The sequence below is a fragment of the Heterodontus francisci genome, chromosome 8, assembly GCF_036365525.1.
Source record: "Heterodontus francisci isolate sHetFra1 chromosome 8, sHetFra1.hap1, whole genome shotgun sequence".
NCBI classification, from domain to species: domain Eukaryota; kingdom Metazoa; phylum Chordata; class Chondrichthyes; order Heterodontiformes; family Heterodontidae; genus Heterodontus; species Heterodontus francisci.
The window spans coordinates 113,150,163-113,178,133 of NC_090378.1; the positions used below are offsets into that span (position 1 = coordinate 113,150,163).

General features: G+C 53.6%; 1 protein-coding gene across 7 annotated transcripts in view; it reads right to left on the reverse strand.

Moving 5' to 3' along the window:
• Positions 1-27,971, reverse strand: part of LOC137373081 (uncharacterized protein KIAA1614-like) — a 72,027-nt gene that overhangs the window by 26,600 nt on the left and 17,456 nt on the right. For 6 of the 7 annotated variants that reach the window (XM_068037937.1, XM_068037935.1, XM_068037931.1 and 3 more), the window contains exons 4-6: positions 21,181-21,321; positions 15,256-17,273; positions 11,911-12,136 (exon numbers count right to left, since the gene is read on the reverse strand). In XM_068037937.1, the coding sequence (XP_067894038.1) occupies positions 11,911-12,136; positions 15,256-17,273; positions 21,181-21,321 (2,385 nt within the window). The remainder of the gene's footprint in view (positions 1-11,910; positions 12,137-15,255; positions 17,274-21,180; positions 21,322-27,971) is intronic. The other variant, XM_068037934.1, reaches the window with a different exon arrangement.

Genomic DNA, 27,971 nt, shown 5'->3' on the forward strand with positions numbered 1-27,971 from the left:
AGGGTCGGAGGGAGTGTTACACAGGGAGTGAGGGTCGGAGGGTGTGTTACACAGGGGGTGAGGGTCGGAGGGTGTGTTACAAAGGGAGTGAGGTTGGGAGGGTATGTTACACAGAGAGTGAGGGTCGGAGGGTGGGTTACAAAGCGAGTGAGGGTCGAAGGGTATGTTACACAAGGAGTGAGGGTCCGGAGGGTGAGTTACACAGAGACTGAAGGTCGGTAGATGGGTTACGCAGAGAGTGAGAGTCGGAGGGTGTGTTACACAGAGAATGAAAGTCAGAGGGTGGGTTCCACAGAGAGTGAGGGTCGGAGGGTGTGTTACACAGAGAGTGAGGTTGGGAGGGTGTGTTGCACAGAGAGTGAGGTTGGGAGGGTGTGTTGCACAGAGAGTGAAGGTCGGTGGATGGTTACACAGAGAGTGAGAGTCGGAGGGTGGGTTCCACAGAGAGTGAGGGTCGGAGGGTGAGTTACACAGAGACTGAGGGTCAGAGGGTCTGCTACACAGTGAGTGAGGGTCGGAGGGTGGGTTACACAGACAGTGAGGGTCGGAGGGCGTGGTACACACAGATTGAGGGTCGGAGGAGGTGTTACACAGAGAGTGAGGGTCGGAGGTGGATTACACAGGGAGTGATGGTCGGAGGGTGCGTTACACAGAGAGTGAGGGTCGGAGGGTGTGTTACACAGGGAGTGAGGTTGGGAGGGTATGTTACACAGAGAGTGAGGGTCGGAGGGTGGGTTACACAGAGAGTGATGGTCGGAGGGTGGGTTACACAGAGACTGAAGGTCAGTGGATGGGTTACGCAGAGAGTGAGAGTCGGAGGGTGTGTTACACAGAGAGTGAAAGTCAGAGGGTGGGTTCCACAGAGAGTGAGGGTCGGAGGGTGTGTTACACAGAGACTGAGGGTCGGAGGGTCTGCTACGCAGTGAGTGAGGGTCGGATGGTGAGTTATAAAGGGAGTGAGCTTCGGAGGGTGGGTTACACAGAGAGTGAGGGTCGGAGGAGGTGTTACACAGAGAGTGAGGGTTGGAGGAGGTGTTACACAGAGAGTGAGGGTCGGAGGAGGTGTTGCACAGAGAGTGAGGGTCGGAGAGGTGTTGCACAGAGAGTGAGGGTCGGAGGGTGTGTTGCACAGAGAGTGAGGGTCGGAGGGTGGGTTACATAGAAAGTGAGGGTCGGAGGGTGGGTGACACAGAGATTGAGGGTCGGATGGTGAGTTACACAGAGAGTGAGGGTCGGAGGGTGTGTTACACAGAGAGTGAGGGTCGGAGGGTGTGTTGCACAGAGATTGAGGGTCGGAGGGTGTGTTGCACAGAGAGTGAGGTTGGGATGGTGTGTTGCACAGAGAGTGAAGGTCGGTGGATGGGTTACACAGAGAGTGAGAGTCGCAGGGTGGGTTCCACAGAGACTGAGGGTCGGAGGGTCTGCTACACAGAGATTGAGGGTCGGAGGAGGTGTTACACAGAGAGTGAGGGTCGGAGGAGGTGTTACACAGAGAGTGAGGGTCGGAGGGTGGGTTACACAGAGAGTGAAGGTCGGAGGAGGTGTTACACAGAGAGTGAGGGTCAGAGGTAGATTACACAGGGAGTGAGGGTCAGAGGTAGATTACACAGGGAGTGAGGGTCGGACGGTTTGTTACACAGAGAATGAGGGTCGGAGGGTGTGTTACACAGAGAGAGAGAGTTGGAGGGTGAGTTACACAGGGTGTGAGGGTCGGAGGGTGAGTTACACAGAGAGTGAGGGTCGGAGGGTGAGTTACACAGAGAGTGAGGGTCGGAGGGTAAGTTACACAGACAGTGAGAGTCAGAGGGTGAGTTAACAGAGAATGAGGTTTGGCGGATGTGTTACACAGAGAGTGAGGGTCGGAGGGTGAGTTACACAGAGAGTGAGGGTCGGAGGGTGAGTTACACAGAGAGTGAGGGTCGGAGGGTGAGCTACAAAGAGAGTGAGGGTCGGTGGGTGAGTTACACAGAGAGGGAGGGTCGGAGGGTGTGTTACACAGAGAGTGAGGGTCGGAGGGTGGGTTACACAGAGAGTGAGGGTCGGAGGGTGGGTTAAACAGGGAGTGAGGGTCGGAGGGTGGGTTACACAGGGAGTGAGGGTCGGAGGGTGGGTTAAACAGGGAGTGAGGATCGGATGTTTGTTACACAAGGCGTGAGGGTCGGAGGTGGGTGACACAGTAAGGGTCGGAGGGAGTGTTACACAGGGAGTGAGGGTCGGAGGGTGTGTTACACAGGGGGTGAGGGTCGGAGGGTGTGTTACAAAGGGAGTGAGGTTGGGAGGGTAAGTTACACAGAGAGTGAGGGTCGGAGGGTGGGTTACAAAGAGAGTGAGGGTCGAAGGGTATGTTACACAAGGAGTGAGGGTCCGGAGGGTGAGTTACACAGAGACTGAAGGTCGGTAGATGGGTTACGCAGAGAGTGAGAGTCGGAGGGTGTGTTACACAGGGAATGAAAGTCAGAGGGTGGGTTCCACAGAGAGTGAGGGTCGGAGGGTGTGTTACACAGAGAGTGAGGTTGGGAGGGTGTGTTGCACAGAGAGTGAGGTTGGAATGGTGTGTTGCACAGAGATTGAAGGTCGGTGGATGGGTTACACAGAGAGTGAGATTCGGAGGGTGGGTTCCACAGAGAGTGAGGGTCGGAGGGTGAGTTACACAGAGACTGAGGGTCAGAGGGTCTGCTACACAGTGAGTGAGGGTCGGAGGGTGGGTTACACAGACAGTGAGGGTCGGAGGGCGTGGTACACACAGATTGAGGGTCGGAGGAGGTGTTACACAGAGAGTGAGGGTCGGAGGTGGATTACACAGGGAGTGATGGTCGGAGGGTGCGTTACACAGAGAGTGAGGGTCGGAGGGTGTGTTACACAGAGACTGAGGGTCGGAGGGCCTGCTACACAGTGAGTGAGGTTCGGAGGGTCTGATACACAGGGAGTGAGGGTCGGAGGGTGTGTTACACAGAGAATGAGGGTCGGAGGGTGTGTTACACAGACAGTCAGGGTCGGAGGGTGTGTTGCACAGAGAGTGAGGGTCGGAGTGTGAGTTACACAGAGAGTGTAGGTCGGAGGTGGATGACACAGGGAGTGATGGTCGGAGGGTGCGTTACACAGAGAGTGAGGGTCGGATGGTGAGTTACACAGAGGGTGTAGGTCGGAGGTGGATTACACAGGGAGTGAGGGTCGGAGGGTGTGTTACACAGAGAATGAGTGTCGGAGGGTGTGTTGCACAGACAGTCAGGGTCGGAGGGTGTGTTGCACAGAGAGTGAGGGTCGGAGTGTGAGTTACACAGAGAGTGTAGGTCGGAGGTGGATTACACAGGGAGTGATGGTCGGAGGGTGCGTTACACAGAGAGTGAGGGTCGGAGGGTGCGTTACACAGAGACTGAGGGTCGGAGGGTCTGCTACACAGTGAGTGAGGGTCGGAGGGTCTGCTACACAGGGAGTGAGGGTCGGAGGGTGTGTTCCACAGGGAGTGAGGGTCGGAGGGTTGGTTATAAAGGGGGTGAGCTTCGGAGGATGGGTGACACAGGGAGTGAGGGTCGACGTGTAGGTTACACAGTGAGGGTCGGAGGGTGGGTTACACAGGGAATGAGGGTCGGAGGGTGTGTTACACAAAGAGTGAGGGTCGGAGGGTGGGTTACACAGGGAGTGAGGGTCGGAGGGTGTGATACACAGAGAGTGAGGGTCGGAGGGTGGGTTAAACAGGGAGTGAGGGTCGGAGGGTTTGTTACACAAGGAGTGAGGGTCGGAGGTGGGTGACACAGTAAGGGTCGGAGGGAGTGTTACACAGGGAGTGAGGGTCGGAGGGTGTGTTACACAGGGGGTGAGGGTGGGAGGGTGTGTTACACAGGGAGTGAGGTTGGGAGGGTATGTTACACAGAGAGTGAGGGTCGGAGGGTGGGTTACACAGAGAGTGAGGGTCGGAGGGTGTGTTACACAGAGACTGAAGGTCAGTGGATGGGTTACGCAGAGAGTGAGAGTCGGAGGGTGTGTAACACAGAGAGTGAAAGTCAGAGGGTGGGTTCCACAGAGAGTGAGGGTCGGAGGGTGTGTTACACAGAGACTGAGGGTCGGAGGGTCTGCTACGCAGTGAGTGAGGGTCGGATGGTGAGTTATAAAGGGAGTGAGCTTCGGAGGGTGGGTTACACAGAGAGTGAGGCTCGGAGGGTGGGTTACACAGAGAGTGAGGGTCGGAGGAGATGTTACAAAGAGAGTGAGGGTTGGAGGGTGTGTTACACAGAGAGTGAGGGTCGGAGGAGGTGTTACACAGAGAGTGAGGGTCGGAGGAGGTGTTACACAGAGAGTGAGGGTCGGAGGAGGTGTTGCACAGACAGTGAGGGTCGGATGGTGAGTTACACAGAGGGTGTAGGTCGGTGGTGGATTACACAGGGAGTGAGGGTCGGAGGGTGTGTTGCACAGAGAGTGAGGGTCGGAGGGTGTGTTGCACAGAGTGTGAGGGTCGGAGGGTGTGTTGCACAGAGAGTGAGGTTGGGAGGGTGTGTTGCACAGAGAGTGAGGGTCGGAGGGTTGGTTATAAAGATGGTGAGCTTCGGAGGATGGGTGACACAGGGAGTGAGGGTCGACGTGTAGGTTACACAGTGAGGCTCGGAGGGTGGGTTACAAAGAGAATGAGGGTCGGGGGAGGTCTCACACAGAGAGTGGAGGGTCGGAGGAGGTGTTACACAGAGAGTGAGGGTCGGAGGAGGTGTTACACAGAGACTGAACTTCGGGGGAGATGTTACACAGAGAGTGAGGATCGGAGGTGGATTACACAGAGTGAGGGTTGGTGGGTGAGTTACACAGGGAGTGAGGATCAGAGGGCAGGTTGCACAGGGAGTGAGGGTTGGAGGGTGTGTTAACAGAGAATGAGGGTCGGAGGATGTATTACAAAGAGAGTGAAGTTCGGAGGGTGAGTTACACAGGGAGTGAGGGTCGGAGGGTGTGTTACACAGAGAGTGAGGGTCGGCGGGTGGGTTACACAGGGAGTGAGCATCGGAGGGTGGGTTACACAAAGAGTGAGGGTCGGAGGGTGTGTTACACAGAGAGTGAGGGTCGGCGGGTGGGTTACACAGGGAGTGAGCTTCGGAGGGTGGGTTACACAGGGAGTGAGGGTCGGAGTGTGTGTTACACAGAGAGTGTAGGTCGGAGGGTGTGTTACACAGAGAGTGACGTTCGGAGGGTCTGCTATACAGTGAGTGAGGGTCGGAGGGTGGGTGCCAAAGAGAGTGAGAGTCAGAGGGTGTGTTACACAGAGAGTGAGGGTCGGAAGGTGGGATCCACAGAGAGTGAGGGTCGGAGGGTGGGTTACACAGAGAGTGAGGGTCGGAGGAGGTGTTACACAGAGAGTGAGGGTCGGAGGAGGTGTTACACAGAGAGTGAGGGTCGGAGGTGGGTGACACAGTAAAGGTCGGAGGGAGTGTTACACAGGGAGTGAGGGTCGGAGGGTGTGTTACACAGGGGGTGAGGGTCGGAGGGTGTGTTACACAGGGGGTGAGGGTCGGAGGGTGTGTTACACAGGGAGTGAGGCTGGGAGGGTGTGTTACACAGAGAGTGAGGGTCGGAGGGTGGGTTACACAGAGAGTGAGGGTCGGAGGGTGGGTTACACAGAGAGTGAGGGTCGAAGGGTGTGTTACACAATGAGTGAGGGTCCGGAGGGTGGGTTCCACAGACAGTGAGGGTCGGAGGGTCTGCTACACAGTGAGTGAGGGTCGGATGGTGAGTTATAAAGGGAGTGATCTTCGGAGGGTGGGTTACACAGAGAGTGAGGGTCGGAGCGTGGGTTACACAGACAGTGAGGGTCGGAGGAGGTGTTACAAAGAGAGTGAGGGTCGGAGGGTGTGTTACACAGAGAGTGAGGGTCGGAGGAGGTGTTACACCGAGAGTGAGGGTCGGAGGAGGTGTTACACAGAGAGTGAGGGTCGGATGGTGAGTTACACAGAGGGTGTAGGTCGGTGGTGGATTACACAGGGTTTGAGGGTCGGAGGGTGTGTTACACAGAGAGTGAGGGTCGGAGGGTGTGTTGCACAGAGAGTGAGGGTCAGAGGAGGTGTTACACAGAGAGTGGAGGGTCGGAGGAGGTGTTACACAGAGAGTGGAGGGTCGGAGGAGGTGTTACACAGAGAGTGAGGATCGGAGGAGGTGTTACACAGGGAGTGAGGATCAGAGGGCGAGTTGCAAAGGGAGTGAGGGTTGGAGGGTGTATTACGAAGAGAGCAAGGTTCGGAGGGTATGTTACACAGAGAGTGAGGTTCGGAGGGTGAGTTACACAGGGCGTGAGGGTCGGAGGGTGTGTTACACAGAGAGTGAGGGTCGGAGGGTGTGTTCCACAGAGAGTGAGGGTCGGAGGGTGGGTTACACAGGGAGTGAGCTTCGGAGGGTGGGTTACACAGAGAGTGAGGGTCGGAGGGTGGGTTACACAGGGAGTGAGCTTCGGAGGGTGGGTTACACAGTGAGTGAGGGTCGGAGGGTGGGTTCCACAGAGAGTGAGTGTCGGAGGGTTTGTTACACAGGGAGTGAGGGTCGGAGGTGGGTGAAACAGTCAGGGTCGAAGGGAGTGTTACACAGGGAGTGAGGGTCAGAGGGTGTGTTACACAGGGGGTGAGGGTCGGAGGGTGTGTTACACAGGGGGTGAGGGTCGGAGGGTGTGTTACACAGAGGGTGAGGTTGGGAGGGTGTGTTACACAGAGAGTGAGGTTGGGAGGGTGTGTTACACAGAGAGTGAGGTTGGGAGGGTGTGTTACACAGAGAGTGAGGGTCGGAGGGTGGGTTACACAGAGAGTGAGGGTCGAAGGGTGGGTTACACAGAGAGTGAGGGTCGAAGGGTGTGTTACACAAGGAGTGAGGGTCTGGATGGTGGGTTCCACAGACAGTGAGGGTCGGAGGGAGTGTTACACAGAGACTGAGGGTCGGGGGGTCTGCTAAACAGTGAGTGAGGGTCGATTGGTGAGTTATTAAGGGAGTGATCTTCGGAGGGTGGGTTACACAGACAGTGAGGGTCGGAGGAGGTGTTACAAAGAGAATGAGGGTCAGAGGAGGTGTTACACAGAGTGTCAGGGTCGGAGGAGGTGTTACACAGAGAGTGAGGGTCGGAGGTGGATTACACAGGGAGTGAGGGTCGGAAGGTGTGGTAACAGAGAATGAAGTTCGGAGGATGTTTTACACAGAGCGTGAGGGTCGGAGGGTGTGTTACACAGAGTAAGGTTCGGAGGGTCTGTTACACAGAGAGTGAGGGTCGGAGGGTGAGTTACACAGAGAGTGAGGGTCGGAGGGTGTGTTACACAAAGAGTGAGAGTCGGAGGGTGAGTTACACAGAGAGTGAGGGTCGGAGGGTGTGTTACACAAAGAGTGAGGGTCGGAGGGTGGGTTACACATGGAGTGGGGGTCGGAGGGTTTGTTACACAGAGGATGATGGTCGGAGGGTGTGTTACACAGAGAGTGAGGGTCGGAGATGGGTTACACAGAGAATAAGGGTCGGAGGGTGGGTTACACAGGGAGTGAGGTTCGGAGGGTGAGTTACACAGGGAGTGAGGGTCGGAGGGTTTGTTACACAGAGAGTGAGGGTCGGAGGTGGGTTACACAGTAAGGGTCGGAGGGTGTGTTACACAGAGTGTGAGGGTCGGAGGGCGAGTGACACAGAGAGTGAGGGTCGGAGGGTGGGTTACACAGGGAGTGAGGGTCGGAGGGTGGGTTACACAGGGAGTGAGGGTCGGAGGGTGAGTTACACAGGGAGTGACGGTCGGAGGGTGTGTAACACAGAGGGTGAGGGTTGGAGGGTGTGTTACACAGGGAGTGAGGGTCGGTGGTGGGTTACACAGTAAGGGTCGCAGGGTGTGTTACACAGGGAGTGAGGGTCTGAGGGTGTCTTACACAGAGAGTGAGGGTCGGAGGGTGTGTTATAAAGGGAGTGAGGGCCGGAGGGTGGATTACACAGCGAGTGAGTGTCGGAGGAGGTGTTCCACAGAGAGTGAGGGTCGGAGGGCGTGTTACACAGAGAGTGAGGGTCGGAGGGCGTGTTACACAGAGAGTGAGGGTCGGAGGGCGTGTTGCACAGAGAGTGAGGGTCGGAGGGCGTGTTGCACAGAGAGTGAGGGTCGGAGGAGGTGTGACACAGAGAGTGAGGGTCGGAGGAGGTGTGACACAGAAAGTGAGGGTCGGAGGAGGTGTGACACAGAGAGAGAGGATCGGAGGAGGTGTGACACAGAGAGAGAGGATCGGAGGAGGTGTTACACAGAGACTGAGGGTCGGAGGAGGTGTTACACAGAGAGTGAGGGTCGGAGGAGATGCTACACAGAGAGTGTGGGTCGGAGGAAATGCTACACACAGAGTGAGCGTCAGTGGATGGGTTACACAGAGAGTGGAGGGTCGGATGTGGTGTTACACAGAGAGTGATGGTCGGAGGAGGTGGTACACAGAGATTGAGGGTCAGAGGAGGTGTTACACAGAGAGTGTAGGTCAGAGGTAGATTACACAGGGAGTGAGGGTCGGAGGGTTTGTTACACAGAGAATGAGGGTCGGAGGGTGTGTTACACAGAGAGAGAGAGTTGGAGGGTGAGTTACACAGAGTGTGTAGGTTGGAGGTGGATTACACAGGGAGTGAGGTTCGGAGGGTGTGTTACACAGAGAGTGAGGGTTGGAGGGTGTGTTACACAAAGAGTGAGGGTCGGAGGGTGTGTTACACAGAGAGTGAGGGTCGGAGGGTGTGTTACAAAGGGAGTGAGGGTCGGAGGGTGGGTTACACAGAGGGTGAGGGTCGGAGGGTGTGTTACACAGAGAGTGAGGGTCGGAGATGGGCTACACAGAGACTAATGGTCGGAGGGTGGGTTACACAGGGAGTGAGGGTCGGAGGGTTTGTTACACAGGGAGTGAGGATCGGAGGGTGTGTTACACAGGGGGTGAGGGTCGGAGGGTGTGTTACACAGGGGGTGAGGTTGCGAGGGTGTGTTACACAGAGAGTGAGGGTCGGAGGGTGGGTTGCACAGAGAGTGAAGGTCGGTGGATGGGTTACACAGAGAGTGAGAGTCAGAGGGTGTATTACACAAGGAGTGAGAGTCAGAGGGTGGGTTCCACAGAGAGTGAGGGTCGGAAGGTGTGTTACATAGAGACTGAGGGTCGGAGGGTCTGCTGCAAAGTGAGTGAGGGTCGGAGGAGGTGTTACACAGAGAGTGAGGGTCGGATGGTGAGTTACACAGAGGGTGTAGGTCGGAGGTGGATTACACAGGGAGGGTGGGTCGGAGGGTGTGTTACACAGGGGGTGAGATTCGGAGGGTGTGTTACACAGGGAGTGAGGTTGGGAGGATGTGTTACACAGAGAGTGAGATCAGAGGGTGTGTTACACAGAGAGAGAGAGTCGGAGGGTGAGTTACACAGAGTGTGGAGGTCGGAGGTGGATTACACAGGGAGTGATGGTCAGAGGTGTATTACACAGGGAGTGAGGGTCGGAGGGTGGGTTACACAGGGAGTGAGGGTCGGAGGGCGGGTTACACAGGGAGTGAGGGTCGGAGGGTGGGTTACACAGGGAGTGAGGGTCCGGAGGGTGAGTTACACAGAGAGTGAGAGTCAGAGGGTGGGTTACACAGAGAGTGAGGGTCAGAGGGTGTGTTACACAGAGACTGAGGGTCGGAGGGTCTGCTACACAGTGAGTGAGGGTCGGACGGTGAGTTATAAAGGGAGTGAGCTTCGGAGGGTGGGTTACACAGAGAGTGAGGGTCGGAGGGCGTGTTGCACAGAGAGTGAGGGTGGGAGGAGGTATTACACAGACAGTGAGGGTCGGAGGGTATGTTGCACAGAGAGTGTAGGTCGGAGGTAGATTACACAGAGAGTGAGGGTCGGAGGGTGTGTTACACAGAGACTGAGGGTCGGCGGGTCTGCTACACAGTGAGTGAGGGTCGGAGGGTGTGTTCCACAGGGAGTGAGGGTCGGAGGGTTGGTTATAAAGGGAGTGAGCTTCGGAGGGTGGGTTACAGAGAGAGTGAGGGTCGGATGGTGAGTTACACAGTGGGTGAGGGTCGGAGGGTGTGTTACACAGTGAGTGAGGTTGGGAGGGTGTGTTACACAGTGAGTGAGGTTGGGAGGGTGTGTTATACAGAGAGTGAGGGTCGGAGGGTGGGTTACACAGAGAGTGAGGGTCGGAGGGTGGGTTACACAGAGAGTGAGGGTCGGAGGGTGGGTTACACAGGGAGTGAGGGTCGGAGGGTGGGTTACACAGGGAGTGATGGTCGGAGGGTGGGTTACACAGAGAGTGAGGGTCGGAGGGCCTGCTACACAGTGAGTGAGGGTCGGAGGGTGTGTTCCACAGGGAGTGAGGGTCGGAGGGTTGGTTATAAAGGGAGTGAGCTTCGGAGGGTGGGTTACACAGAGAGTGAGGGGCGGAGGATGGGTGACACAGGGAGTGAGGGTCAACGTGTAGGTTACACCATGAGGCTCGGAGGGTCTGCTACACAGTGAGTGAGGGTTGGAGGGTGTGTTCCACAGAGAGTGAGGGTCAGAGGAGGTGTTATACAGAGAGTGAGGGTCGTAGGAGGTGTTACACAGAGAGTGGAGGGTCGGAGGGTGAGTTACACAGAGAGTGAGGGTCGGAGGGTGTGTTACACAGGGAGTGAGGGTCGGAGGGTGTGTTACACAGGGAGTGAGGGTCGGAGGGTGGGTTACGAAGAGAGTGAGGGTCAGAGGTGGGTTACACAGAGAGTGAGGGTCAGAGGGTTTGTTACACTGGGCGTGAGGGTCGGAGGGTTTGTTACACAGTTACGGTCGGAGGGTGTGTTACACAGGGGTTGAGGGTCGGAGGGTGGGTTACACAGGGAGTGAGGGTCGGAGGGTGTGTTACACAGGGAGTGAGGGTCGGAGGGTGTGTTCCACAGAGAGTGAGGGTCGGAGGGTGGGTTACACAGAGTGTGAGGGTCGGAGGGTGTGTTACACAGGGAGTGTGGGTCGGAGGATGTGTTACACAGAGAGTGAGGGTCGGAGGATGTGTTACACAGTGAGTGAGGGTCGGAGGGTGCGTTACACAGGGAGTGAGGGTCGGAGGGTGTGTTCCACAGAGAGTGAGGGTCGGAGGGTGGGTTACACAGAGTGTGAGGGTCGGAGGGTGTGGTACACAGGGAGTGTGGGTCGGAGGATGTGTTACACAGAGAGTGAGGGTTGGAGGATGTGTTACACAGTGAGTGAGGGTCGGAGGGTGGGTTACACAGAGAGTGAGGGTCGGAGGGTGTCTCTATTGGAATGTAGGAAACACACCAGACAATATGCACACAACAGGACTCCACAAACAATAATAAACACTGCCTCAGACACCAGGGAGAATACCCCTGCTCTTCTTCAAATAAAGAGTGCATGAGATCTTTCACATCCACCTGAGAGGGCAGACAGGGTCTCAGTTTGATGCATCATCCAAAAGACAGCACCTCAGACAGTGCTGCACCCCCTCAGTACTGCACTGGAGTGTCAGCCTGGATTATGTGAAGTCTCTGGAGTGGGACTTGAAGCCACAGCATTCTGACATTGATGAGAAAGTCCTCCCCACTGAGGCATGGCTGTCACCTGCTCCCCTAACCTCCTGTCGGTGCTCACTGTCATTGAGATGTGTTTCCCATAGGCAGTGGACACTCTCCAGTTCCACAGCCAAGTGTCCATCTTCACCTGTCAACCCAGAGAGAGAGTGTTAGCAGTCTATGTGAGCATGAAAGGCCATTCCAGCTGAGTCCACTCCAGTTCAGGCAGGGCCATTGGACAGCGATCATGAACCACAGTTGATTTATGTCTATTTCCTTCACCCCTCCTTCCAGCTAACCCAGGACTAATATTAGCTCATCAACTGGTTCAGGACCAGGGTCAGCTGCCTTTGAATACACCTAAGATCGAGCCTGAGGCCAACCCAGGTAGGCAGACACATGGGGCTGAAGAGAGTGAGGGGAGCGAACTCACGCTGGCACCCAGTGGCCCTCTGAAGACCCGCAGGCTTGGTGGTGGCTGGGCCTCTGTCCACAGCGGTCTACCGCAGTCCCTGGCTTGCCGGCATTGGGTTCTGGCTGAGGAAGCTGGGCTGAGCCCCAGTGCTCCCTGGAGTCTGACGCCACGACTGGAGCTGGCTCCTCCTGACTGTTAATGATGTTCTGGGGCTGTGTCTTCACCGTCATAGGCTGCCTTTCTGCTAAAAGAGAGAGAGAGAGCGAGAGAGAGCACGCGTTACAACATGTGACCAGGATACCATGGTTTGAATTTACAGAGAATGGGAATACATCGCGAGCAAATGGAGCGGAGCCTTTTTAAAAATGTGTTTGACTAACACCCAATGCACAAAATAACCCTCTGGGCCAGATTTTACTTCCAGCCTCCCACTAGGGTCTCCGACTCTGGTTGGACATATTGTTGGAGGTTTCACCACAGAACAGGGGACACATGACAGGGCTATGGGGAAAGAGTAGGGGAGTGGGATTAATGTTTCAAAGAGCCAGCACAGGCATGATGGGCTGAATGGCCTCCTTCTGAGCTGTATGTTTCTGCAATTCTATCACTTCCTGCCTCCAAGCTCCCACCACTGGTTACCTGATGTGTCCAACCCGGCAATCCCCCGGCCAATCAGAAAGCAAACAGACTCTTCCTTACCAATTGGATGAGGTTGAAGTTCCAGCCGAACAGCATTTCTCCCATCTCCAATATAGTTACAACGAACAAAAGTGCAAAACAACACAATTCTTTTTAAAGCTCCTTATGATTTTCTCCTGCATTGCTCATAGCAGTGTTCTGGAGATCAATCTTTAATTGCTGGAGACTTTGAGGGTAATCTTAGAGAGCCGACAACCCCTACCATTCACATCAATGTAAGTATTTAAAACGGTAGATTTTAGTAACACGGGGATTCTTTTAAAGGAAGCAATGAGGCCAAAGCATGTGAAGATGGCAGTAGCAAAAGGAAGTGTAACTCAGCTGGAGCCAAATGCCGGGGGAGGGCAGGAGCAGGGAGAGATCGCGTGATCTGCTGGGAATTTCTGGATTGCAAGCGGAATCATTTGACACATTGGCTGTGTGAGAGAGTGGGCAGAATTTTCTCTAAAACATCTCCCACGTGAAATGAGCTGAAACTAATTCGTCAAAACTGGGACTCTTGCCAGCAATCTGTGCTGTGACTACATCAGTACTAATTGCGACACATAATTTGTAATTTAGAGTAATATTTGCAACATTCCCTTAGACAAGCCACTAATGAAGATTATACCTGTCACATCAGCCTCCATTCTTCACTATGTGTGTGCTGCTCATGTTCCAGAACCTGAATACAGAATGAGCTTGGTGCTTGATTTTTAGTTCAAAGACATCCTCCTATTTTTATAGACTAAGGCACTGACATTCAGTGCCATTGCCAAGTCCCCCAGCGTCAATATTCTGGGGTCACCATTGATCAGAAATGTAGCTGGACCAGCCATACAAATGCTCTGCCCATTAAAGCAAGTCAGAGGCTAGGAATCCTGTGGCGAGTAACTCACCTCCTGACTCCCCAAAGCCTGTCCACCATCTACAAGGCACATGTCAGGAGTGTGATGGAATACTCTCCACTTGCCTGGATGGGTGCAGCTCCAACTACATTCAACAAGCTCAACACCATCCAGGACAAAGCAGCCCGCTTGATTGGCACCCCATCCACAAACATTCACTCCCTCCACCACCGATGCACAGTGGCAACAGTGTGTACCATCTACAAGATGCACTGCAGCAACGCACCAAGGCTTTTTGGACAGCACCTTCCAAACCTGCGACCTCTACCACCTAGAAGGACAAGGGCAGTAGATGCGTGGGAACACCACCACCTGCAAGTTCCCCTCCAAGCCACACACCATCCTGACTTGGAACTATATTGTCGTTCCTTCACTGTCACTGGGTCAAAATCCTGGAACTCCACAAAACTGAAGCCCTAAACCTTTCTACCATTCTCGTTAATCTCCATTGCAGCCTCTTCAAGGTCTTGACATCTTTCCCATTGTGTGGTACCCAGAGTTGAACACAATACTCCAGTCGAGGCCTATAACCATCAGCGAACATCCCCACTTCTGACCTTATGATGGAGGGAAGGTCATTGATGAAGCAGCTGCAGATAGTTGGGCCTAGGGCACTACCCTGAGGAACTCCTGCAGTGATGTCCTGGGACTGAGATGATTGGCCTCCAACAACCACAACCATCTTCCTTTGTGCTAGGTATGACTCCAACCAATGGAGAGTTTTCCCCCTGATTCCCATTGACTTTGGCTCCTTGATGCCTCGCTCAATTGAATGTTGGCTAGATGTCAAGGGCAGTCACTCTCACCTCACCTCTAGAATTCAGCTCTTTTGTCCAGATCTTGACAAAGGATGGAATTATGTCTGGAGCCGAGTGGCCCTGGCGGAACCCATAGTGAGCATCGGTGAGCACGTTATTGCTGAGCAAGTGCCGCAGTGACACCTTCCATCACTTTATTGATGATTGAGAGTAGACTAATGGAGCGGTAATTGGCCGGATTGGATTTGTCCTAATTTGTGTCAACAGGACACACCTGGAGAATTTTGCACATTGTCAGCTAGGTGCCAGTGTTGTAACTGTACTGGAACAGCTCGGGCCGGTGGGGTCGTGCGGGCACATGGCTAGTCCTGGAGCACAAGTCTTCAGTACTACAGCCGGGATGTTGTCAAGGCTAAACCTTCACAAAACACTAGCTAGGCCTCGACTGGAATACTGTGTTCAACTCTGGGTGCCACACTATGGGAATGGTGGAAAGGTTTAGGGCTTCAGTTATGTGGAGAGACTGGAGAAACTGGGGTTGTTCTCCTTAGAGCAGAGAAGGCAATTGGAAGGAAGGGAGCATGGCAGCAGTGATTGGGCAGCTTGTGGTCTCAATGGGGGAAAGAGGAATCTCCCGCTCCTCCCATCTCCATATTCAGCTAAGTATACTTTAAACCTTTCCTTCCTGATACAGTTCCTTTAAGATTTGTCCTGTCGGCCGCACGTTGACCTGATTTTCGTGATTGTAGCTGGCTGCCTCAGGGCAAAGCAATATAGCAGAGGGGGTCTCAAACAGGCGTTAACCCCCCCCTAATTTGCATAAGCAAAGGAACTAAAACAGATTTCAATCACTGACCCTGGACACCTATTGTTTTGTGTACACCAATACAGTGGGCTGCACACTTTCAGCATCCAAAAACTGGTGCTATGCAACTGAATTTCTAGACCATGAGCTCCATACAGTTATTGCATTGATCATTCAGCAGGTGAAAGGTAGTAGATATTAATTACCCACTTACCTGTTTGGTCATTCTGTTTTTCAGTATTCTGTTCAGATGAGGGGATAGTATCAGGACTTGGACTGTTAAGACTGTTCCTGTTTTTGGTGGGTTCAATGGATTCATGGTGCTCAGAGGGCAACAACCCAAGGTTTGGATTGATGAATTGATTGGCAGCCTGTGAGCTTCTCCCAACCTCTGACTTGTAGTTCACAGAACCTTGACTGCCGCCATTGGTCATTGTATTCTTTGGCTGTCGGTTGGCAGAACTCAACAGGCAGCGAGCAGAAGGGCCTGAAGCGTGCAAGGCATGAGCGTGGTCATTTGGCACCTGTTGACCAAGGCCACCATGACTGTGCTGAGGTTGAAGAGAAGAAGTTTCTAGAACAGCTTGCGAATCAGACGGTCTTCCATTGTTTCTCTGTGGATCTAAATGAACAAGCCTATAGTGAGAAATGCAGGTACTGAGGTGTGTTGCAGGATTATTCTTCAGGGTTAGTGGCATGTCATTCTGTTGGGAAGTGGATGGGATTGTCAAGTCACTTTTGTTGATCACTGACCTCTTCAGAAGAGGATGTTGACTGGAAGTCTTATCCATAAACTTTGCGGGAAATGCTGGATCCGTCGGATGTGAGTTGGGCATCCTATATTTGTTTTGGGAATGGAGAGAGGAAGGGATCTCCTTGAGCTGACCATTTCCGAGAGACCTTGTGCCCTTTTGCTGAGGAACAGATGGGCAATGGAAAGTGGAGCTCTCCTGGCTCTGCTTAGAACTTAGATCTGCCGTTGAAGCTGGAGACAGCACAGCTGGTAGCTGCTCAGAAACAGAAGAGATCTCTGGAACCTGCTCCTGGCTTAGACTTGTTATGTGACTGTGCTTTGACACCCGAACGCTGCCCACTCGTTTGGAATCAGCACAACTCCTCAGCTGTTGACTACTATGGACGGGTTCCTCTCTTTGGCACTGAATTTTCTGGATGCAATCGTCCCTTCTCCCGATGGTTTTCCTTCTAGACTTCGATTTGCAGTCAGCCGTAGTGCTTACTGGTTCTAAGGTAACACTGTCCTCCTCAACGCATCCCCCTGGCTGATCTGTGCCTTTGGTATTCAGTTCAACAATACCTGCAGTCCATCCATTGCTTCCTGACACTATGGCATTGCAGTAAGCTGAGACCTGATCACCTCTGCTATCTGTCCTCTCAGCAGTATTGTCTTGGCAAGAAGCAGTTATATCACCAACGTCATTCATAGAAATGTCATCAATGGAAGTGATCTCCCCGATGTAAGTTTCCTTGATAGGTTCAATTCTGATCCTGTGCTGTGAAGGAAGAACCCAGCACGGTATGACTCTGGGAGACAATGACCCAGCGTCTGGAGCTTCCACAGTCGGGTTGGTCTTCTCCCCTGTCGCAGTATCTGTGGGAAGTTCGTGCCGGTCGGGCATGTAGAGTTCCTTGCCCTGGGGGATAATGCTAATATCTGGAAATTGATAAGAAGGAGGGTCCAGGCTGCTAGCTTTAGAATCTGAAATGATGTAGGAGCCACAACAGCTGCACTTCCCATCAATGCAGATTGCTGTGTTGATGTGAGGGACATTTGCCTTGTCATACGGCCTTTTTCCAGCCTTTCCATTGGTAATTGGATTGGCTCCACTTCTCCAGTTTCGGGCCCCCTGCCCCTGTGTATTATTATAGTCAGGTTTACTGATGTCTCCTGAACCAGCCTTCAGCAAGCATTCCTTCCTGGGCAACCCATAGGCCGGAAGACCAGGCTTTGGTATTAACCCCCTTGGGTTGCACCGGACTGAGGACTCAATGCCACACTTCCTGCGTAATTGGTAGCGGACTTCAGCCTCCTGGGTGGACTCGTCCTCGAACCTCACACGGCTCGGAGACTGGCTCCGTTTCTTGCGCAGCCCGCAATGGGACTCGCCACTGGAGGAGTCGCTGAGGTTGCCGCTGTTGTGGATGTTTGAAGACAGTCCATCTCTAGAGAATGGGCCTTTCTTTGATGAAGAGGTGCCACCTGCGTTGGTTTCCCTGCACAGTGAGCAGAAACAAGTAGTTATTTTACCAGGCTGCACCTTTATGAAACCAAGAGTCCAACCTGATGAAGTACTGAGGCAGATCAGGGGGCATAATGTGGGCATTTACCAATGCACTGTCCCACAAAGTGGCAACGTACTGCTTCTCATTTGTTACCCCATGTTGAAATCCATCATACTCTCTTGAACAGTCACAAATCAACCGAGCGAGGGCATTTCCCTAAGCAAAGGGTGGATCAATAGCCTGGGTATTATTGTTGATGATAGTCATGGCTCCATGGTGCCACTTTATTCTCTGAGTTAAAAGGTTATGAGATCAAGTACCCATTCCAGAGACATAAGCACAAAACCCAGGCTAAAATTCCCAGTGCAGCACTGAGGGAGTGCTGCATTGTCTGAGGTGCCATCTTTCAAGTGAAATGTTAAACCGAGGCCCCACTTGACCTCCCAGGTGGACATAAAGATCCCACTATTACAAAGAATAGTGGGCGAGTTCTCCCCAGTGACGGCGGGCCGAAGGGCCTGTTTCAGCGCTGTATCTCTCCATGACTCTATGGCCTGGCCAATATTTATGCCTCAACCAATACACTAAAAAAGATGATCTGATCTTTCTTCACATTGCTTGATGTGGGATCTTGCTGTGTGCAAAATTGCTCCCACTTATCCCTACATTATAACAGTGACTACACTTCAATATTTTACTTTAAAAAAGGTGGGTGATTGAAAAAAGTAAAGATGGTCTGCATTACTGTTTATGTCCGACAGTAGGTGTAGAATTCATCTGTACCCTGTGTGGGGAGAAGCTTAAAAAAAAAAGCCAATTCGTGGAAACAAGTTTGAATATTCACTGATTGAAAAAGGGATTCACACAAACTGACCAATTTAATAACTGCATTGATTGCACCTTCAGTCCTTTATCGATAGAATCAGAGTAAGACGATCAGTACACAAACCCACAGGACTGAACTCCACTTCTGCCATGATAATTTGAATATTCTTTAAAATATTAAAGAAAAGTCTTCTTTCCTCCATTTAAAGGTGAGCTGTTTCAAAGCAGTGACAGTGGCAGCATTTTGATTAGGTTTTCCATGGTGTGAGGGAATAATGCAGACAATGAGAATAGAAATGTAAAGGGAGAAGTTACAATTGGTATTTGGGCCAATTTCCTCTCCAAACAGTAGGTTCGAACCCAACAGGCCTGCACCCCTTGGAATTTCAATTGTCTCATTTTTTATTCTATTAATGCAAACACCAACATCCTTTTCTGTTTTTCTACTGATCTGAGGAACATATTTTTGCACACACAGTGAGTACTGCCTTAGTCAGCTTAGTGCTGTCAGTCAACCGAGCAGAGCACAAGCAATGAATTGGACTAGACTGCCCGCTATTAGTTTTAATTAAAATCCCTCTCACTGTAGGGCTTAATAATTACTCACAGCTGGTTCCCTTGACAACATCAGTGGTTCTCATTGTCTAATCGGAAACATTTTGTTTAATCGGGGGGAAAAAATGGGCAGAAATCAAAATGAATGCAATCCACATATAGGGTCAGCGACCAAACCTTGGACAGTCTGACTCTCTGTGGTTCCCCTTCCCTCCTGCTGACCCTCACTGGGATACAGTTCCATGGACTTCACTCCCCTCCTCTCCTGAAGGTGCCGACTCTCACTGGGGTACAGTTCCATGGGCCTCACTCCCCTCCTCTCCTGAAGGTGCTGACTCTCACATGGGATACAGTTCCATGGGCCTCACTCCCCTCCTCTCCTGAAGGTGCCGACTCTCACTGGGGTACAGTTCCATGGGCCTCACTCCCCTCCTCTCCTGAAGGTGCTGACTCTCACTGGGATACAGTTCCATGGGCCTCACTCCCCTCCTCTCCTGAAGGTGCTGACTCTCACTGGGATACAGTTCCATGGGCCTCACTCCCCTCCTCTCCTGAAGGTGCTGACTCTCACTGGGATACAGTTCCATGGACCTCATTCCCCTTCTCTCCTGAAGGTGCTGACTCTCACTGGGATACAGTTCCATGGGCCTCACTCCCTTCCTCTCCTGAAGGTGCTGACTCTCACTGGGATACAGTTCCATGGGCCTCACTCCTCTCCTCTCCTGAAGGTGCTGACTCTCACTGGGATACAGTTCCATGGGCCCCACTCCCCTCCTCTCCTGAAGGTGCTGACTCTCACTGGGATACAGTTCCATGGGCCTCACTCCCCTCCTCTCCTGAAGGTCCTGACTCTCACTGGGATACAGTTCCCTGGGCCTCACTCCCCTCCTCTCCTGAAGGTGCTGACTCTCACTGCGATACAGTTCCCTGGGCCTCACTCCCCTCCTCTCCTGAAGGTGCTGACTCTCACTGCGATACAGTTCCATGGGCCTCTCTCCCCTCCTCTCCTGAAGGTGCTGACTCTCACTGGGATACAGTTCCATGGGCCTCACTCCCCTCCTCTCCTGAAGGTGCTGACTCTCATTGGGATACAGTTCCATGGGCCTCACTCCTCTCCTCTCCTCTCCTGAAGGTGCTGACTTTCACTGGGTTACAGTTCCCAGGGCCTCATCCCCTCCTCTCCTGAAGGTGCTGACTCTCACTGGGATACAGTTCCATGGGCCCCACTCCCCTCCTCTCCTGAAGGTGCTGACTCTCACTGGGGCAGAAGTGACCTCAGTTTAACATTTCACCTGAAATACTTTGCAGCACTCCCATATTACTGAACTGCAATGTCAATCCTAACGTATATATCGTGTATCTTGTAACAATTCTTTGGACAGCAAAGAGTAGGTAAAAGGCACAGAGTTCATTAATCAGCAGTTCCACTCGACAGTATCTGTGCTCATACAACGGCACCTTTATAGTGGCACAACTAGAATCAGAATTGTGCAGCACAGAATGAGGCCATTCAGCCTATTGTGACTGTACTGGCTCTTTGAAAGAGGTATCCAATTAGTCCCACTCTCCTGTTCCTTCACCACGAACTCTGCAATTTTTTTCCTTTTCAATTAAACAGTATATCCAACCCATTTTCAAATTGTTGACATAAAAAGAGAAAGTGCCCGAAATACTCAGCAGGTCTGTCGGCATCTGTGGAGAGAGAAACAGAAGTTAATGTTTCAGGTCTGTGACCTTTCATCAGAACCAATGATTGAATCTACTTCCCCCAGGTTGTGCAATCCGGATCCTCATAGATCCTTTTCAATAAGGCACGTTGCCAATGCTCCCTCTCAGCTACATAGCTGAGTGACCAGACAGCAATCTAAAACCTATCGCGGGCCACGCACAAAAATGTCGGGGCCTGTGCACTTCAACAAATCAGCCGCACACTCCAAAAATATTGGCGGATACATTGCATCCTCCTATATTTGGACATTACATTTTGAAGATTCCACTCTTCTTTATGGCAGTCTTACCAGATTTATCAATCATGTAGTGATTTAACCCTTGGCCTGCTCTCAGTATTCACCTACTGTTCCCATCACAGCCGTCAGGACACAGGTAACTTGTCCACAGCAGTTTCTTTAAGAAATCCACGGATGATGAAAGGCCAGTAAACATACACAGCTGCCTGAGTCCTTGCAGAAGGGTTGCTATGACACCATAACGCACTGCAGTAAAACCCCCTCGTGCGTCCCTGTTTCGGTGAAGCTGAGTGGAGCGCAGGGTCAGGAGGAGGATGACTATGGCTCTCTTGACTTCTGCTCCCACCTAGGGATGCTCAGCAGGCTCAAACAGGCTTGAATGGCCTCCTCCTGTGCCTAAGTGAATAGTCCAGAGATTTTTCAGATTTAGCTGGCAATTAACGTTAGGCCCATTGGTGTAGTAATCTTACTGGGGCCCTCTGCTAATTTTCAGGTCTGTTCCTGTGTTTCAGGGTTTACTGAAGTTGAAGAAAGCTAAGAGTAGCACTTACAAAGGGCTCCTCTCCGCGTGCAGAATGCTGTGGTCGGCTTTCAGTGGACTGGCTCGGGCCTTCATCCGAGCTCTCTCCAGCAGTCGCTTTGCCTGCTCGTGCCTGGGACTCAGTGGCAGCTGGCTGGAGGACACAAAGGCTCTGTCGGGTAGATTAGGAACACACAGTGATTAGCAGAGTCAATGAAGCTACTAGACAGTACACACACACACACACACACACACACACACTGTCTCAACAAACCTTTGTGTTAACAGCGCAAGAGAGCCAAAGAAAGGATCAGGCAGGCCTCAATTTGGAGAAACTGGAGGACGATATCGTTGGGAATAATGGTTAATTATTTAAATAAAGAAAGTCAGCGGGTCAAAGAGAACAGGCTAACGGGCAGAACATTTCACTGATCCGGGCCACACGCTGCAGGAGGGGTTCATCATGCTGGCTGCATCCTATTGGCCAGTCCTTTAACAACTCCAGCACTCACAAATTCAAACCCCATCGGCCCTCTGCTGATTACTCTCAGAGACAGAATGATCTGGATTAATGAGTGGAGGCACACAAGTTCATTTTTCACCTAAACTATCCCCCCGCCACCAACCTCCACCCCGCAGAAACCGACAGGATCAGGTCAGACACCCGATTTACATCCAACATCCCACAGCTTGCAATCGAGAATGAAACTGGTCAGGGAAGCTAAATATGCCCAACAATCTCATTCGCCCAGTTCAGGACCCATATAAACGCAGTCCCGGCCAAAACTGGGCACACAGACAACCAGTCCCATTCAAGACTGGGCACACAGACACCCAGTCCCATTCAAGACTGGGCACACAGACACCCAGTCCCAGCTATGACGGGGCACACTGACACCCAGTCCCAGCTATGACGGGGCACACTGACACCCAGTCCCAGCTATGACTGGGCACACTGACACCCAGTCCCATTCAAGACTGGGCACACTGACACCCAGTCCCATTCAAGACTGGGCACACTGAAACCCAGTCCCAGCTATGACTGGGCACACTGACACCCAGTCCCATTCAAGACTGGGCACACTGAAACCCAGTCCCAGCTATGACGGGGCACACTGACACCCAGTCCCAGCTATGACTGGGCACACTGACACCCAGTCCCAGCTATGACTGGGCACACTGACATCCAGTCCCAGCTATGACTGGGCACACTGACATCCAGTCCCAGCTATGACTGGGCACACTGACATCCAGTCCCAGCTATGACTGGGCACACTGACATCCAGTCCCGTTCAAGACTGGGCACACTGGCAACCAGTCCCGGAAATGACCGGGCACACTGACACCCAGTCCCGGCTATGACAGGGCACACTGACACCCAGTCCCTTTCAAGACTGGGCACACTGACACCCAGTCCCATTCAAGACTGGGCACACTGACACCCAGTCCCATTCAAGACTGGGCACACTGACACCCAGTCCCGGCTATGACTGGGCACACTGACACCCAGTCCCGGCTATGACTGGGCACACTGACACCCAGTCCCGGCTATGACTGGGCACACTGACACCCAGCCCCGGCTATGACTGGGCACACTGACACCCAGCCCCGGCTATGACTGGGCACACTGACACCCAGCCCCGGCTATGACTGGGCACACTGACACCCAGCCCCGGCTATGACTGGGCACACTGACACCCAGCCCCGGCTATGACTGGGCACACTGACACCCAGCCCCGGCTATGACTGGGCACACTGACACCCAGCCCCGGCTATGACTGGGCACACTGACACCAGGTCCCGACTATGACTGGGCACACTGACACCCGGTCCCGACTATGACTGGGCACACTGACACCCAGTCCCGGCTATGACTGGGCACACTGACACCCAGTCCCGGCTATGACTGGGCACACTGACACCCAGTCCCGGCTATGACTGGGCACACTGACACCCAGTCCCGGCTATGACTGGGCACACTGACACCCAGTCCCGGCTATGACTGGGCACACAGACACCCAGTCCCGGCTATGACTGGGCACACTGACACCCAGTCCCGGCTATGACTGGGCACACTGACACCCAGTCCCGGCTATGACTGGGCACACTGACACCCAGTCCCGACTATGACTGGGCACACTGACACCCAGTCCCGGCTATGACTGGGCACACTGACACCCAGTCCCGGCTATGACTGGGCACACTGACACCCAGTCCCGGCTATGACTGGGCACACTGACACCCAGTCCCGGCTATGACTGGGCACACTGACACCCAGTCCCGGCTATGACTGGGCACACTGACACCCAGTCCCGGCTATGACTGGGCACACTGACACCCAGTCCCGGCTATGACTGGGCACACTGACACCCAGTCCCGGCATAGACTGGGCACACTGACACCCAGTCCCGGCATAGACTGGGCACACTGACACCCAGTCCCGGCATAGACTGGGCACACTGACACCCAGTCCCGGCATAGACTGGGCACACTGACACCCAGTCCCGGCATAGACTGGGCACACTGACACCCAGTCCCGGCATAGACTGGGCACACTGACACCCAGTCCCGGCATAGACTGGGCACACTGACACCCGGTCCCGGCATAGACTGGGCACACTGACACCCAGTCCCGGCATAGACTGGGCACACTGACACCCGGTCCCGGCATAGACTGGGCACACTGACACCCAGTCCCGGCATAGACTGGGCACACTGACACCCAGTCCCGGCATAGACTGGGCACACTGACACCCGGTCCCGGCATAGACTGGGCACACTGACACCCAGTCCCGGCATAGACTGGGCACACTGACACCCGGTCCCGGCATAGACTGGGCACACTGACACCCAGTCCCGGCATAGACTGGGCACACTGACACCCGGTCCCGGCATAGACTGGGCACACTGACACCCAGTCCCGGCATAGACTGGGCACACTGACACCCAGTCCCGGCATAGACTGGGCACACTGACACCCAGTCCCGGCATAGACTGGGCACACTGACACCCAGTCCCGGCATAGACTGGGCACACTGACACCCAGTCCCGGCATAGACTGGGCACACTGACACCCAGTCCCGGCATAGACTGGGCACACTGACACCCAGTCCCGGCATAGACTGGGCACACTGACACCCAGTCCCGGCATAGACTGGGCACACTGACACCCAGTCCCGGCATAGACTGGGCACACTGACACCCAGTCCCGGCATAGACTGGGCACACTGACACCCAGTCCCGGCATAGACTGGGCACACTGACACCCAGTCCCGGCATAGACTGGGCACACTGACACCCAGTCCCGGCATAGACTGGGCACACTGACACCCAGTCCCGGCATAGACTGGGCACACTGACACCCAGTCCCGGCATAGACTGGGCACACTGACACCCAGTCCCGGCATAGACTGGGCACACTGACACCCAGTCCCGGCATAGACTGGGCACACTGACACCCAGTCCCGGCATAGACAGGGCACACTGACACCCAGTCCCGGCATAGACTGGGCACACTGACACCCAGTCCCGGCATAGACTGGGCACACTGACACCCAGTCCCGGCATAGACTGGGCACACTGACACCCAGTCCCGGCATAGACTGGGCACACTGACACCCAGTCCCGGCATAGACTGGGCACACTGACATCCAGTCCCGGCATAGACTGGGCACACTGACACCCAGTCCCGGCATAGACTGGGCACACTGACACCCAGTCCCGGCATAGACTGGGCACACTGACACCCAGTCCCGGCATAGACTGGGCACACTGACACCCAGTCCCGGCATAGACTGGGCACACTGACACCCAGTCCCGGCATAGACTGGGCACACTGACACCCAGTCCCGGCATAGACTGGGCACACTGACACCCAGTCCCGGCATAGACTGGGCACACTGACACCCAGTCCCGGCATAGACTGGGCACACTGACACCCAGTCCCGGCATAGACTGGGCACACTGACACCCAGTCCCGGCATAGACTGGGCACACTGACACCCAGTCCCGGCATAGACTGGGCACACTGACACCCAGTCCCGGCATAGACTGGGCACACTGACACCCAGTCCCGGCATAGACTGGGCACACTGACACCCAGTCCCGGCATAGACTGGGCACACTGACACCCAGTCCCGGCATAGACTGGTTCGCCACAGCGCTATCCAGTCAGTCCCACTCCCCTGCTTGATCTCCGTAGCCCTGCAAGTCTATTTCCCTCGAGTGACCATCCAACTTCCTTTTGAAGTCAGTGACTGTTGTCCTTTCCACCACCCTCGTGGACAGCGGGCTCCAGGTCACTACCGGCTGCTGCGTAAAAACATTCTTCCTCATATTCCCCCTGCATCTCTTGCCCAAAACCCTCAATCTGTCTCCCCAACTCCTTGTACCATTAGTTAACAGGAACTGTTTTTCCATGTCTAACATTTCTCAGCCCGATGCAGAAAAATGTCCCAAAGTGCTTAACAGGAGCAGGTACCAAGAACAAACTTTGGCACCAAGTCACAGAAGGAGATATCGGGACCTTGGTCAAAGAGGTAGGTTTTAAGAAGTATTTTAAAGGAGGAAAATGAGGCAGAGAGGTGGAGAATTTTAAAGAGGGAACTCCAACTTCGTCCCAAGGCAACGGAAAGCACAGCTACCAGTGGTGGAGTAATTAAAATCATGGAGTGCTCAAGAGGCCTGAATTGGAGGGGCCCAGAGATCTCAAAGGCTTGTCGGGCTGGAGGGGATTACAGAGATAGGGAGGGTTGTAGGGGCTGGAGGAAATTACAGAGATAGGGAGGGTTGTAGGGGCTGGAGGAAATTACAGAGATAGGGAGGGTTGTAGGGGCTGGAGGGGATTACAGAGATAGGGAGGGTTGTAGGGGCTGGAGGAGATTACAGAGATAGAGAGGGTTGTAGGGGCTGGAGGAGATTACAGAAATAGGGAGGGTTTTAGGGGCTGGAGGAGATTACAGGGATAGGGAGAGTTTTAGGGGCTGGAGGAGATTACAGAGATAGGGAGGGTTTTAGGGGCTGGAGGAGATTACAGAGATAGGGAGAGTTGTAGGAGCTGGAGGAGATTACAGAGATAGGAAGGGTTGTAGGGGCTGGAGGAGATTACAGAGATATGGAGGGTTGTAGGGGCTGGAGGAGGTTACAGAGATAGGGAGGGTTGTAGGGGCTGGAGGAGATTACAGAGATAGGGAGGGTTGTAGGGGCTGGAGGAGATTACAGAGATAGGGAGGGTTGTCGGGGCTGGAGGAGGTTACAGAGAGAGAGGGTTGTCGGGGCTGGAGGAGGTTACAGAGAGAGAGAGGGTTGTAGGGGCTGGAGGAGATTACAGAGATAGGGAGGGTTGTCGGGGCTGGAGGAGGTTACAGAGAGAGAGGGTTGTCGGGGCTGGAGGAGATTACAGAGAGAGAGGGTTGTCGGGGCTGGAGGAGATTACAGAGATAGAGAGGGTTGTAGGGGCTGGAGGAGATTACAGAGATAGGGAGGGTTGTAGGGGCTGGAGGAGATTACAGAGATAGGGAGGGTTGTCGGGGCTGGAGGAGGTTACAGAGAGAGAGGGTTGTCGGGGCTGGAGGAGATTACAGAGATAGAGAGGGTTGTCGGGGCTGGAGGAGGTTACAGAGATAGGGAGGGTTGTAGGGGCTGGAGGAGATTACAGAGATAGGGAGGGTTGTCGGGGCTGGAGGAGGTTACAGAGAGAGAGGGTTGTCGGGGCTGGAGGAGATTACAGAGATAGGGAGGGTTGTAGGGGCTGGAGGAGATTACAGAGATAGGGAGGGTTGTCGGGGCTGGAGGAGGTTACAGAGAGAGAGGGTTGTCGGGGCTGGAGGAGATTACAGAGATAGGGAGGGTTGTCGGGGCTGGAGGAGGTTACAGAGAGAGAGGGTTGTCGGGGCTGGAGGAGATTACAGAGATAGGGAGGGTTGTAGGGGCTGGAGGAGATTACAGAGATAGGGAGAGTTGTAGGGGCTGGAGGAGATTACAGAGATAGGGAGGGTTGTCGGGGCTGGAGGAGGTTACAGAGAGAGAGGGTTGTCGGGGCTGGAGGAGATTACAGAGATAGAGAGGGTTGTAGGGGCTGGAGGAGATTACAGAGATAGGGAGAGTTGCAGGGGCTGGAGGAGATTAGAGATAGGGAGACCAGGTAAGGACAGCAGATTTCCTTCCCTAAAGGACATTAATGAACCAGATGGGTTTTTACAACAATCGACAATGGTTTCATGGCCATCATTAGACTAGTAATGAATTGCAGGTTTATTAGTTACATTCAAATTCCACCTTCTGCTGTTGTGGAATTCAAACCCATATCCCCGGAGCAATACCCTGGGTCTCTGGGTTACTAGTCCAGTGATAATACCACTACGCCATCGCCTACCCTATCAGATAATCTGGTTGTGAATGATACTGGTTAGGGATAAATATTGACCAGAACACCAGGGAGGTCTTGGTGATGGAGTGGATGTATGATTGGAAGCTCATCTCGGGGTCAAATATGATACCAAAGTTGTGAACAGTCTGGTTCAGCCTCAGACAGTTGCCAGGCAGAGAGATGGAGTCAGTGGCTAGGGAGCGGAGTTTGTGGCAGGGATCAGAGACAATGGCTTCAGGCTTCCCATATTCAGTTTGATTTAGTGGGAATAGGGATGAGGGAGTAGGACATGATGAGCTCAGAGAAAGCAAGGTAGGAGATGGGATAGAATCTAGAGAATGATTAGAGATCAGGGCTAGGGCAGCTCGGACAAGAAACTATCAAGGTGAGGACTAATTTCAGTGAGTTGAAATGGGATCTGGCTGGTGTGGATTGGGATCAAAGATTAGCCAGTA